The sequence below is a fragment of the Penicillium solitum genome (genome assembly GCF_028829755.1).
Source record: "Penicillium solitum strain IBT 25940 chromosome Unknown utg000008l_segment0_segment0, whole genome shotgun sequence".
Lineage (NCBI taxonomy): Eukaryota > Fungi > Ascomycota > Eurotiomycetes > Eurotiales > Aspergillaceae > Penicillium > Penicillium solitum.
The window spans coordinates 4,319,775-4,332,987 of NW_027072127.1; the positions used below are offsets into that span (position 1 = coordinate 4,319,775).

Genomic DNA, 13,213 nt, shown 5'->3' on the forward strand with positions numbered 1-13,213 from the left:
CGCCGGGGATCGACTAGAGTAATCTACTGCATCTTTGATGGGTTGGAAGGATGCTGCCCAAGTGTGTCCCCAGGTGTCGGATCATGCGGAATCTAGGAGCACCAAATCTTTGTTGGCTTGGCTTGATAACTGTCGTCTGAGCAGGCCTGAGTCTTATGAAATCGTGCAGTGAGAACTATACTGCATGTAACAAATGGGATATCTATTAGGTGCTTGAGGAGTCAGGCACCACAAATCCCGTTTGTAGATAGCTAGATTGCTCTCTCCCGGCCTTCTCTTCATACATAAAGAAGTCCATGTTTATAGGCTTCTTCTTCTTCTTCTTCTTCTTCTTCTTCTTCTTCTTCTTCCTACTCCCTGTATATCCAGGAATCCCTCAACTGGCTACAATTTATTGTTCAATGATTTGCTTGATCGTTTCGATGTCCATATCACCTGGACATTAGAAACCACGCGAGATTTTTAGATTGCTTTGGGATGTCTTATCTCATTTTTCACCATGTAAGGTCACTGTTAGCTCTCAAGCTCGATGGGACTCGGCTTCGGTAGGGCCGAAACTGAACATCCGAGTGTACCCGCGGATATAACGGCGTCCCCCGCATACCCCAGATTACTTGCGCGGTTGCGCCGAATAAGGGAATTTTCCATGATCATGAGGGTACATATCCGAGTCGTTGTCTCATCGAAGTTGGACTAATCACTTCATCACTACTGGCACATAATGTATGTTCCAGGTGATAACTTCTTTGTTTATGTTGTTTTGCTACGTTTATATCAAGAGTGAAGGCTACTATATTACATAGAAGATCTTCATTCGTGTTGAAAATTTAGCGCATTGATTAATCACAGCAATATCCTATATTATAAATAACCAGCTTCAATCAAAAAGCTAGTATACATATCTAAATTGATGCATTTCCCTCTCCGTCTTATCCGTCAGGTTCAGGGAAGCCAAGACTGCAGGGCCACCGTCTTCCTCGAAACCTTCCGAGGGAATGTGAATGTTGTCTCGCTTCTTGTTCTCCCAGATGCAATAGAATCGTAGCAACATACTAATAATTGCAGAGCAAGCGAAGCAAACGAGTACTCCCGCAAATCCAGAGGGATAACTGGGTGCTTCTCGAGCGAACATGATCTGCGGGCCAATAATGTTGCCGGCGCAGTATGCGATGAAAACCTAGCAAAATGAGATCAAAGGATGCCTTCAAGTTGGACAAAGCGAGGAGACTTACCACTGCTGTGACAGTTGTTTTTTTGGTAAATCCAGCTGTGTTACTTGTGATCATTGCCAGCGTAAGAGGAAAATTGGCCGAGAAAGCAATGATAAGACAGTATCCCATGAAGCGAGACCAAATGTAGTCGGGATTGATCTGTCGAATCATGACTGTGCCAATCAGAGCCATTATAGTGTTGAATGTCATCCAATATGTACGGGTGTTTTTCAGATAGGTGCTGCCGATGGCCGAAATTATGATGAAAACGATTTGGAATCCGGTACCAATCATTTGGACGAGAAGGGTATCAAGTGTGGTGAAGCCGAATCCCTCGACAACAATCGATGCAAACTAATGAAAAGGTCAGGTTAGAGATGATTCCACCACACAAATGAGCTTCGTGGGGGAAAAAGAAAAGAAAAGACACCATACCGAACCAACACCGCCATTGGGCACGTTTTGCGTAAACTGAAACAATGCAAGAAGCCAAGTCTTTGGATCAAGTAGAGCCTCGATAACTTGATAACGCTTGACATGATGACTTTTGATTCCAGTTAGGTTATCCTGGACACGCTCCACGGCCTTGACTTGGTCTTCAATTGGAAGAAACCATGCGCCCAAGGGGCTGTCGGGAATTGCGAACCAGCAAATCACCGACCAAAGCAAGGTAATGCCTCCAAAAAGTATAAAGAGTGCCTGCAACAGGATAATGCTATTAGTGTTCTGACTTTTGAGGTAGAAGATTGTGACATTTCCTTACCTTCCATGGTGGAATGCCATCTATGCGCCCGACACCATATCCCAGCAGACCACCAACCAGACCACCAATAACATTTCCCATAAACCATGCACACTGTCGAATGGGTTGCTCGGATCTCTTATACCACATAGATATAATAAGACTCATAGAAGGAGCGATACTCGACTCAACGAACCCCAGGAAGAAGCGCGCGGCCCACAACCCATTGGCACTTTTGCACAGGACAGTCAACATGAGAATAGCCGCCCAGATTCCCCTGTTTTTTTTCATGAATATATCAGTCTCATGCTTTGGTTTGAGGAATCGATACACTCACATAGCTGCCGACATGAAGCGGCCAACAGGCAAACGAATAATCAACAAAGCCACAACCCCTGAGGCGACCATATATCCAAAGTAAAACAGACTGGATGCCCAAGAATAGTCTTGGCCCACGAGGTGCATGTCTGTTCGGAGGCCCAGAATGGCGCTATATCCCATGGCCTGTTTGTCGAGATATTGAAACAGGTACGAGAGGAAAAGCACGGGAATTAAGCTGGTCATAGATTAGTAAGAGTCCGAGATGCTTGCGGGGGATAATATAGGAAATGTAGATACCAGATGTCAATTCTGCGAAGAATGCGACGGTCATCTTCGGGAGACAAAGGCGTACCCAGTTGAGACTGGTACTTCTCCAGTGCCTGCAGAGTGTCATCGGCATCTTCAATGTTGACTTTGGAGATATCCTTTGCATCATTGGAAGTAACAGCCGGGGCTGGCTCATCCAAACGAGTCATTGTGAGAGGCAAAATAGAATTTCGAGTTCCTTAATAGTATGTTATCAAGAAAAGCGGCAGTTTTGTTTATAGTCTGGGGTTGAGCCTACGTGAGTGCACACCCCATGGCTTTATACCCCATAAAGACCATTGGCACCTCATAACCATGCCTATCCTGAGTCCAGAAGTTATTTGGTTCGGCAACCGCACCTTGGCAATTTACACTTCCTATCTGCCACTTTTCTTATCTCTATTCGGCTTCGGTAGGGCCGAATGATGAAGCCGTCCAGGAAAGACTACATCTAGTCGCTTTGAGAAAAATGGCGTTCGGATAAAGGCAATTTATATTAGGGACAAGAAGCAAAACTTGGGCTTTTCCGGATGTCATGTACCCGGCAATCGAGCTAAGCCCCATCGCATATATAATCCAACTTTTCCTCCGCTAGAATATGAGGGCATAATCATTACATCCCTAGCTACTGTCGAAAAAGCACAGTATCAAACTATGTCTACTACTACCACGACAGTTTATTCTCACAATCAAACCCTACCGGAGCCTCAAAATGCACTGTGGGTTTCTCTGCATTCTTCTCCTTCAACATGTTCCGGTTCAAGGGTGTTTGCTGACTGTGATTTGATTTACAGTACCGGTGCGAAAACTGGTGACTGGCTCGCCGAACTTCGTGATAATGGGTTTGCAGTGATCAAAAATGCAATCCCGCAAGATCGGGCCATCGCCTACCAACAAAAAGCTCGTGAGTGGTTGAAGTAATTTGGGAACGATGAGCTGACCTATGAAAACCCAGAGACGTGGTTGGCCAAGAACCTCCCTGTCCAGAGCACAATCAACACTTTCAGTGCCTATGCAGTCGCCCATGACAAGTTTATGTGGGACGCACGCATGGAGGCAGGGGTAATTGAAGCATTTTCCAAAATCTGGGGTACTGAAGAACTGCTGGTTAGCTTTGACAGTCTGAACGTCACTTTTCCAAACAGCAAGGATATCCCGCGGAAGGGTGCTTGGGAACATGTGGACCAGAGTCCCTTCCGACGTGGTATGCATTGTGTCCAAGGAATCATCAATCTCTCTACGGCTGGTCCAGACGATGGGGGACTTGTAGTCTACCCTGGGTCCCACCGTCTGGTGGATGAATTCTTTGATACTCAAACAGACCCTTCGACATGGTCAGCTAAAGATCTGTACTGGCTTGACCAAATAAAGCTTGACTGGTTCAAAGCAAGAGGATGTTCGCCACACAAGGTCTGCGCGGATATTGGTGATTTGATCGTGTGGGATAGCCGGACTATCCATTACGGTAGCGAGCCAGCTGAGACCAGCCAAACCATCCGTACTGTTATATATGCCGCTTATTCTCCTGCAAAGTTTGCATCCACGGAAACTTTGCAGTGCAAATCGGAGGTATTCTCCAAGTATGGAGGTACTACGCATTGGCCTCATGATAACGTCGTTGTTCGCAAAACTTGCGCCATGCTTCCTGATGGGACTAGAGACCCGAGGGATCGCGAAGAGCCTCTTGAGCTTCCCCAAATTAGGGACCGGTTACTGAAACTTGCTGGTGTGAAGCCATATTAGACCCATTTTGATACTTAGGATATCACATGTGTCTATAAATTAGCAGTAGCTAGCCCTGCGTTTGTGCTTTTCTCCTCTAGTTTATCTAATTAATCTCTCTATGTAATCCGTCGATTTCAGTCGTATTACCTATGGTTAACCACAGTTTCATGCCAAAGAGTTGATTTTCTTTTACATATAAGACGTAGCACGGTTGCGCGAGTGTTCCAAGGGGATTGACTAGAACCCAATTCCGTTCGCAGACAACATGCAGCCGCTGTTTTCCTTTTTTTTTTCCCCTGGCTGTTTTTGAGGCCATCCAATCTTTTGTATGACTTAATAAAAACCTGAATGATTGTTACTTATATATATAAAGCGAAGGTCATTATAGTCTACTTGGGTGATGAATCAACCCGCCTGGTAGCTCACTAGAAAACAACAGGAAAGACATGTATTAGGGCTAGGCTTTGATACAGCTATACAGTTTATGACTATGTCATCCAATTGCAGCAGACCATTCTTCTCGCCTGGTTAGTCCTGTCAAATGCAAAACAATATTCATTATCACAATATGTAGGCTGTATGGTTAACCTCGGCAGGTTCGGTGGTGTAAATACGGCCCAGAATTGCGGCCATCAGCGACCCCATATCACTTCCAGAGCTAATTGCTGTCCTGTTCTTTTTCCATCATGCTTGTCTGTGTGTCTTGTTCTTTTCTTCTCGTTCTTTGACAACTTGCTTGTGACCTTGAACCCCTGTTGTTTGCTTGCTGTATTACCCTCTTGTAGCTTCGGTCACAATTACACTCCTTCAGGTCTATGAATTGCCGCCATATGATACTATGTATAGACACATTGTACAATACAGTTTCCAGCCACTGCGCGTAGGGTAGACAACTTGGAACTGCGCTTAAACAAAAATCAAGCTTTAGCAACACAAATCCGAAAAGGATCCTTGATGCATGTAAAATGTACTTGCTCCGACCCCAAGCGCTTGTTATCATGATGGCCGCAAAACCTGACGGTACCGTGAGGAGTCCGTGGTGCGACGAGGGTTAAACTCGGGCCGCGTCGGCGTTTTCGATTTCTTGGCACTCCGTCACCGCACGCTTTCTTCCTCCGAGCCTCCAAACTTCCTTACATCAACTCAGGAATTGGCCGTTGCTCAACTACTGAATTACACAAAATGAGTGGCCTAAGGATATTGGTACCCGTCAAGCGCGTGATCGACTATGCGGTAAGTCAAATTCCAGCTCAACTATGACCCCTCCAAGTGCAGCTTCGGGCGACCGGTGCTCGGAGCTGTACCTTTCAACCAACATGGTCTCCATGACCCCCACCACTCACCCTGGAATTGGGATATCACGACTGACGCCCACATTTGAATCTAATAGATCAAACCCCGCATCAACAAAGCCCAGACCGGTGTCGAAACCGCTGGTGTCAAGCACTCTCTGAACCCATTTGACGAGCTCTCAATCGAAGAGGCCGTCCGCCTTCGCGAGCGCAAGGGCCCCATTAAGGTCGAAGATATCCTCGCACTTTCCGCCGGCGGCCCGAAATGCCCTGACGTCCTCCGCACCGCCATGGCCATGGGCGCTGATCGAGCCTTCCACATCGACGTACCGGAGAAGGGTGACGGTGGCCCAGAGCCACTGACCATCGCCAAGATGCTGCAGGCCGTTGTTAAGGAGCAGAACGTGAACCTCGTGCTGCTCGGTAAGCAGGCCATTGATGGTGACCAGGGTCAGACTGGTCAGATGCTTGCTGGTCTCCTTGGGTGGCCTCAGGCTACGCAGGCCAGCAAGGTTGACATTAAGGATGAGGCTGGTACCGTTGAGATTACCCACGAGGTCGATGGTGGTGTTGAGACTCTCCGCGCCAAGCTGCCCATTGTTATTACTACGGATCTGCGGTTGAACGAGCCGCGGTACGCTAGCTTGCCCAACATTATGAAGGCCAAGAAGAAGCCCCTTGAGAAGAAGACTCTTGCCGATTTCGGTGTCGAAGACACACGGCGGTTGAAGACTCTGAAGGTTACAGGTATGTGCTTCTCGTGGTTCTGCTATTTCGTTCGTGGGATTGTGCTAATGTTCTGTAGAACCCGCGCCACGAAAGGGTGGTGGCAAGGTCGAGGATGTCGATGGCCTTGTCTCCAAGCTTAAGGAGCTGGGTGCGCTGTAAATGCGCTAAGCCTGTTCTTGATTACCCTGATTTTCTATACCATCGCATTTGAAATGTTACCCTCTAGGTTTGGATTCGTCTTGCGCATTTCTCCCACATTTTTTGATGGCCATACTGTGTGGCGAGGCATGTGTGCATGTATTGGATGCTAGATCTTTATATAAATGAAAACCATATTCTTTATAATTGATAGTGTGTGCTAGGTCCACTAGTTCCAACCGGTTGGCATGTTCACTTAGGAACCCTTTTCTGTAAGCGCATAGTCATAGGTAGTTCGCAGGGGGGCCACACTACTGCAACATCGTGGATCATAATCCGCCACAGCGGCGCTAGAGTGGCTAGATCTCGTCTGTGGGTGAGGAAGTATGTACGAAGTAATAGCCACCCCATATAGGGATGGCCATATGTATCGTTCTTCCCGACCTAACCTTGGAAGGTTTATTTATTGAAAGCTGGCCAAACTAACCAATCGGAACTGTACAGCGGCCAAGTTGCATCTCAGCCCGAGGCAATACTTCCATTATCAGCCACAGGACCCAACTCTCCCCGATTGGTGATGAAATGTTCCGAGAGCCTCACAGGTAGAAGACCTCTTTTTTTTAATGATTGATTTACATTACAAAAGCACCAAGTAGGTACCTTATGATATGGTGCATAATTGTTGAATTTCCCCATCAGGCCAAGTACATTAGTGTCGATGTGTTATGAGAGCAGCATAGAAAACGATCTTGCATTATTATACTCCGCGGCTTGGGGATACCCTAGATTATGCGCTGGCAATCAGCTGAAAAGACATCTAATGTCAAATTACTACTCCGTATTCCGTGCGGAGTAGAGGGAAAACCGAGCCGACGGATGCGTACATTGCCTATAGCGTGGTCGATCTGTTCAGCCTAGGTTGAGCTGTCATCTGAGGGACCCACTGGGGCTTGAAGATGCACCAGGATCAAAGGAATAGTTAAATTAACAATAACAATGTCTTTCGTTTCATGTTTGTAATTTTTTTCTTAGCACGGAATACTAAGTAAATATGTAAAAAAAAAAGTCTAAAGAAATACCTTGACACGCGTTCTAGCCCTGGAGGCCAGGGTTTTTAAATTTTCCAGGTGGGGTTGCGAGGTATGTGATTATCTGGACTGGTCATTTCTGAGAGTTGGATGTACAAGAGCTCAGATATTATTCCAAATGAAATAGGCAATAATATCAATAGGTCCAAATGTCTATATACTATATACAATAGTACGGAGTACTCCGGATAGATACATACAAAGTACATATACAGTAATACTTTAAACGAAAAAAAAAAAACCGACAAATTAAAATAAAACCCCGAAAAAAAAATACAGCTGATCCATGGATGATGACATTGCCTCTCCGAACCTTGGAACCATGGGAAGCCATTAACGTTTGTTCTGGTCCAGGCCTTAAATATTCAAACCCTTTCCGTCTGACCCGGATTGGAAATCGTTTTCTATTTCTTCTCTTCATTTCCTTCGATAATCTCTAATCTCTTATACTTTTTTTTTCCATATTTCGTATAAAGTTTCCACATTCCTCCCCGCATTCCTGGGTTACGCAGATCTTACCAAATCCCTCGATACATTCCCGATCTAAGAATCTGTCGGGATTCTGCTGTTTGCGGCGCAAGTCGTGTTTCAGTGGTGTATAGATCCCGCCTTCATCAGCCTTTCGCGGCGCAAAGCGCATCCAACTTCTTGATTCTTCTTCAATTACCCTATAATAACTTTTAAAGTCTCTTCTGCTTGGCAGCCATCTCTTCTGTCTGGCAGCCACCATGTCTCCAAATCGGTGGGAGAAGACCAAAAGCATCTCAAAAAAGGGCTTCGACAAAGCATGGGACACCGTGGACAAGCTCGGCGGCCCCGTTAATCGCCTATCGCACAAGCTGGGCGCCGAAGCCTTCTGGCCCATGACACTCGACAAGGAAGCCGACAAAGCCGCGCGCATCCTCCGCAGCTTCTGCAAAGACGGCTTCTATGCCCCCGATTCCACAACCGGCGTCGACGAGGATGGCAAGATCAATCGCCCCAAGGGCAAGCAACGCGTTATCCAGAAGATCCCAACCCGAGTCCTCAAAAATGCCAAGGGAGTCGCCATCTTCACGACCATGCGCACAGGTCTATGGATGAGTGGCTCTGGCGGTAGTGGCGTGCTGATCGGTCGCCTCCCCGAGACCGGCGCATGGAGCCCGCCATCTGGTATCATGCTACACACAGCCGGGATAGGTTTTCTCGCTGGAGTTGACATTTATGACTGCGTGGTAATCATCAACACCTATGAGGCGCTGGAAGCATTCAAGAAATTCCGTTGCACGCTCGGCGGCGAGGTCAGCGCAACTGCGGGGCCTGTAGGTGTCGGTGGGGTCCTCGAATCCGAAGTGCACAAACGCCAGGCACCAATTTGGACATATATGAAGAGCAAAGGCCTGTACGCAGGTGTTGCCGTCGATGGCACAATCATTATCGAGCGAACCGACGAGAACGAGCGCTTCTACGGCGAGCGGATATCCGTCGACGAGATTCTATCCGGCAAAGTCCGGCATCCGCCCCACGAGCTCCAAACCCTCATGCAAACCCTGAAGGCCGCACAGGGCGACTCTGACGTCGACGAAAGTCTTGTCCCGCCTCCAGGCGAAACACCTGGCGATATGGAGTTGTCGGAAGACGGACAACATGTCTTCGGTGTGCCGGCTGTGGACGATCCCGATCCGTATGGGGTGAAGGCGCTGGAGGCGGAGGGGCTTTTCATCCGCGAGGCCGGCACAAAGGTGAGAGCAAACCATGAGACATTTGAATTCCGGCCGAACTTGGACAGTCCTGTTTATAGCACTTTCTCTCGGCGCAGCATGGATAGCTCGCCGCGCAATAGTTGGCGCGCGAGTGTGCAGAGCTCCAAGAGCTATGCTAGTGTCGACCGTGGCACGCAGACCGATGACGCCTCGCTAACTGAGCCCACATCAGTGAGCCGTGCATCTTCTCGCAGCGCGAAGGAATCGTCTATTGGCCGTCCACCGATGAATACCTGGATTGAAAATGACGGCTCTCACTGGGATACCATTGCTATCCACGGCGAGGAAGAGCATGTGAAGGTCCGCCAATTGGAGGGCGAGGAGGCGGAGGATAGGAGAGCGAAAGCGAATGCCTGCGAAGATTCACACGAGGACCCCGAGTTTGAGGATGACGACGAGCACTATGAGGTCCACGAGGTTGGCAATGCCACTGTCACGCCAAGGGATAGTATCCCGCCTTCGCCCACAAAGGTGGAGGACCAGACGACAGACCGTGACACCAAGCCTACCTCGCCGAGCTTCGCCCGGGCTCGCCTGGTCACAATCCCCGCGCGCACCCCACCTGCCTTGCCTCCGCGACACCCACGCCACATCCCAGGCTCTGGATCAAGCCGTGCCTCAACATCTCCTACCGCGCTCTCGTATTCGAGCATTAACACCTCACCCACGGATGTCACTGAGGCGGCGGAGAATCTCGAGCAGTTGGATGGATCCCCACGCGCGCTTCCATCCCCGGAGAAGGCCAAGTCCTCTCCTGGTGTTCCTGCCACGAGCGACGATGAAGAGTTTGTTGACACCAAGTCGGAGCCACTGGTCGAGAAGGACGAGTTCCAATCTGCCAATGGCGAGTCGGAGATTGAAGATAACGTCATTACCCTCGAAGACCACACTTCCACCGAGACCGCCGATGCCGCCGAGCAGGAGATGAAGGCGGGTAAAGAAGACGAGAAGGACCTCGAACCCGAGCAATCTCCTCGACTCGAAAAGTCTCCCGATGTCCCCAAGCTTGCACCTAATATCAAGGATACCCCGGAGGTCGAAGAGACCCTCGACAAGATCGAAGCCAAGCTTGAAGCTGATATCGAGCAACCTGAAGGGCAGAAGTCTGGAAAGTCATATTTACACATCCTTGCTGATCGCGAAGAACACGAAGAGTCCCCCGGTGGGACTAAAATCGATACCACCGATACCACCTTGCCCCATGCCAGGGCTGAGTGATCTGTTTTTGATTAACAAGTGTTTTTCTGCCTCCTCTTTGCGCTTGCCTCGGCTTTTTTGTTTCCATATTTTTCTCGAAACGCACCTTGTCACGATACCTCATACGCGTTTTATACACATCTGACTCATTTGGGAGTTCTTGGGTTATCCAGGCTCCGCCTTCTTTTTATGTGTCTTCTATCCCCATCTCTCCCCTCCAGAAAAAGGGTTTCATGTTGTTGGTTTCCTGCCATTGGTTTTAGCGTGTCTGCATCTTAGCGAGTTGGGGGTATTTGTATTTTTTTTTTCCTGGATCAGGTCAATGGGGAAGGGATCTTTGGGTTCCTTACTCTTTATTTGGAGAGCTTTCGCTCGAGTTGCATTATATCCTGTTTCCCGGACTCGGAACACACTCTTTTATATATTGTTCTTTTGACTTTTATCTTCGGCTTTAGTCAATTAAATTTCATATGCACCAATAATTATCCCGTGCAAGTCTATCAAATGGTTCTAGTAGCATGTCTCATCTGAACATTATCCTGAGGTTGTACATTTGGTGCCTTGTCGCCTGCAACTTTAGGTCGCAACGATGCTTCACGTCCTTCTTTCGAGCCTCACTCTTGGGAGTACATACATAGGTAGGACTTTAGCATGGTGTATTTTAGCCTTTCAGCTCTAATTACCATACCAGATATGTTAAAGGAGAGAAAAGTCTCTTGATGTATATGCAAAAGGCAATATCACGCTACTATGGTTGGTCTCATTGTGGGGATTTATGAAAATCACAGTGGGAGCCTCAAAGGAACCTTTCCACGTCCATGAATCAGTACTCTATACTTCTTCTCACTTTTTCAAGGCTGCCATGTCAGGCTCGTGGATGGAATCCAAGGAGCACACCATTGAACTCCCGGAAGATGACCCCAAGGCATTTTCTATCTATTCACACTGGCTTTACTTTGCAAAAATTCCTGGAATCCTTGAAGCGGCAAAGCAAGGAGAATCAGCAAACAAGTCTGCCCAGGAGTATTATGACCTCGTTAGTGCATATGTGCTCGGTGACAAGTTGCTCGACGCCCAGTTTCAAAATTCGGTCATCGACGCAATCATCGACACATGCTCTAAGGCTGATTCGAAGGATGGAAAGGTGTACTTTCCTGATGCAAATGCTGTTAGCTATGCATACAGCAATACGACCAAGTTCTCTAAAATCCGCGAGATGCTTGTCGACCTATATCTGCACGCTGCAGGAGACCAATGGTTATCCGAAGAAAATCCAAAGGAATTTCTCTTCTCAGTTGCGAAAGGCCTCGCGGAGAGAAGAAGACTCCGTAGCATCAAGTCCTTCATAAGATACGGATATTATGTGAATTCGGAAGCGATGAGGCAAAGTTTGAAGCGAAACTCTCCGATTAAGAGATCTCTGGGTAGGCCCCGTGGCCTAGTTGCAGAGTCTTCGGGGTTATTCCAGTGTGGCAATGTACCCGATCTCTACCGTCTTTCCTGACAACACTCGTCTTCCGATTTTGTAAGGAAAGACCGCTATTCCAGCATGACAATGAGATATCTAATGGTCAAAGTTTATTCGTTTCATTCCTTAGGAATCCCTAGCACATATATTTGCTATGTTATCAGACCCATGGAGCTACACATGGACAGCTGAGCGTGTGACTGGATTCCGAACAACTTGCTCTTAAGAATTGAGTTCACCATGAATTTTAACGTTTTTGTTCTTAACAAGCCTATAAGGCAAAGCTACCTCATTATGTCTCAGTTCCTGATATGGCTTGGTTTGAGGTGCTGGCATTACTAGAGTTGAGGTATCGGATCTTCCAATTTCAACAGACACCGACAGGAGGGCTCAGCAAGCAGAGAAGTGATATCGGATTTTGAGTGGTATATGTGTATAGCTGCATTGCTAAAGCTACTTTTGATTAAGAATGCTTCGGTTATGATAAAAAGTCTTTCATAAGTGGAATAAATTCTAAAGACACGGAAACATATACATTCGTTACATAACTAGTAGTTAACTAGAGGATGAAACATAAGACAGAGCTTGTAGGAGAAAACGACCAGAAGCCACGGCAAAAGTAAGTCAGTGTGTAGCACCAATTTCCAAGAAGATAAACAGTGAAGGGTTTGGTAACATGTGACCGGCTTCAGTTCCTACTACAAATAGTAGTGCTCTACTGTTCTTTCCTCTTTGTGACTGTCCCTCTCACCATCCATCTTCTCTCATCATCCATCCTCTCTCACCACTCTCTCACCACTCTCTCACCACTCTCTCACCACTCTCTCACCACTCTCTCACCACTCTCTCACCACTCTCTCACCACTCTCTCACCACTCTCTCACCACTCTCTCACCACTCTCTCACCACTCTCTCACCACTCTCTCACCACTCTCTCACCACTCTCTCACCACTCTCTCACCACTCTCTCACCACTCTCTCACCACTCTCTCACCACTCTCTCACCACTCTCTCACCACTCTCTCACCACTCTCTCACCACTCTCTCACCACTCTCTCACCACTCTCTCACCACTCTCTCACCATCCATCCTCTCTCACCATCCATCCTCTCTCACCATCCATCCTCTCTCACCATCCATCCTCTCTCACCATCCATCCTCTCTCACCATCCATCCTCTCTCACCATCAGCCCCACCAGAAGCCGAACTCCGTCCACCTCTCGAGCACTCCTTCACTTCATCCTTACCAACTCG

The 13,213-nt window shown here is 47.7% G+C and overlaps 5 protein-coding genes across 5 annotated transcripts; 4 read left to right on the plus strand and 1 right to left on the minus strand.

The window, feature by feature from the left end:
- Positions 1 to 889: 889 nt before the first annotated feature.
- N7455_010931 (Major facilitator superfamily domain general substrate transporter) lies at positions 890 to 2,750 on the minus strand (the record flags this gene model as incomplete). Its single annotated transcript, XM_065606547.1, has 6 exons — positions 890 to 1,177; positions 1,233 to 1,565; positions 1,647 to 1,910; positions 1,975 to 2,230; positions 2,291 to 2,509; positions 2,572 to 2,750. The coding sequence occupies 6 exons, from the start codon at positions 2,748 to 2,750 to the stop codon at positions 890 to 892; spliced, it is 1,539 nt and encodes a 512-aa protein (XP_065460510.1).
- Positions 2,751 to 3,234: 484 nt separating this feature from the next.
- N7455_010932 (phytanoyl-CoA dioxygenase family protein) lies at positions 3,235 to 4,323 on the plus strand (the record flags this gene model as incomplete). Its single annotated transcript, XM_065606548.1, has 3 exons — positions 3,235 to 3,299; positions 3,375 to 3,484; positions 3,536 to 4,323. 3 exons carry the CDS (start codon positions 3,235 to 3,237, stop codon positions 4,321 to 4,323), a joined length of 963 nt encoding a protein of 320 aa, XP_065460511.1.
- Positions 4,324 to 5,487: 1,164 nt separating this feature from the next.
- On the plus strand, positions 5,488 to 6,485 carry N7455_010933 (electron transfer flavoprotein subunit beta/FixA family protein; the record flags this gene model as incomplete). Its single annotated transcript, XM_040952995.1, has 3 exons — positions 5,488 to 5,538; positions 5,696 to 6,344; positions 6,403 to 6,485. 3 exons carry the CDS (start codon positions 5,488 to 5,490, stop codon positions 6,483 to 6,485), a joined length of 783 nt encoding a protein of 260 aa, XP_040816537.1.
- A 1,795-nt stretch (positions 6,486 to 8,280) lies between these two features.
- Positions 8,281 to 10,512, plus strand: N7455_010934 (lipid-binding SYLF domain-containing protein; the record flags this gene model as incomplete). Its single annotated transcript, XM_040953142.2, has 1 exon — positions 8,281 to 10,512. The coding sequence occupies one exon, from the start codon at positions 8,281 to 8,283 to the stop codon at positions 10,510 to 10,512; it is 2,232 nt and encodes a 743-aa protein (XP_040816560.2).
- An 841-nt stretch (positions 10,513 to 11,353) lies between these two features.
- Positions 11,354 to 11,995, plus strand: N7455_010935 (uncharacterized protein; the record flags this gene model as incomplete). The annotated part of the gene is made up of 1 exon (XM_065606549.1): positions 11,354 to 11,995. The coding sequence occupies one exon, from the start codon at positions 11,354 to 11,356 to the stop codon at positions 11,993 to 11,995; it is 642 nt and encodes a 213-aa protein (XP_065460512.1).
- Positions 11,996 to 13,213: the final 1,218 nt, after the last annotated feature.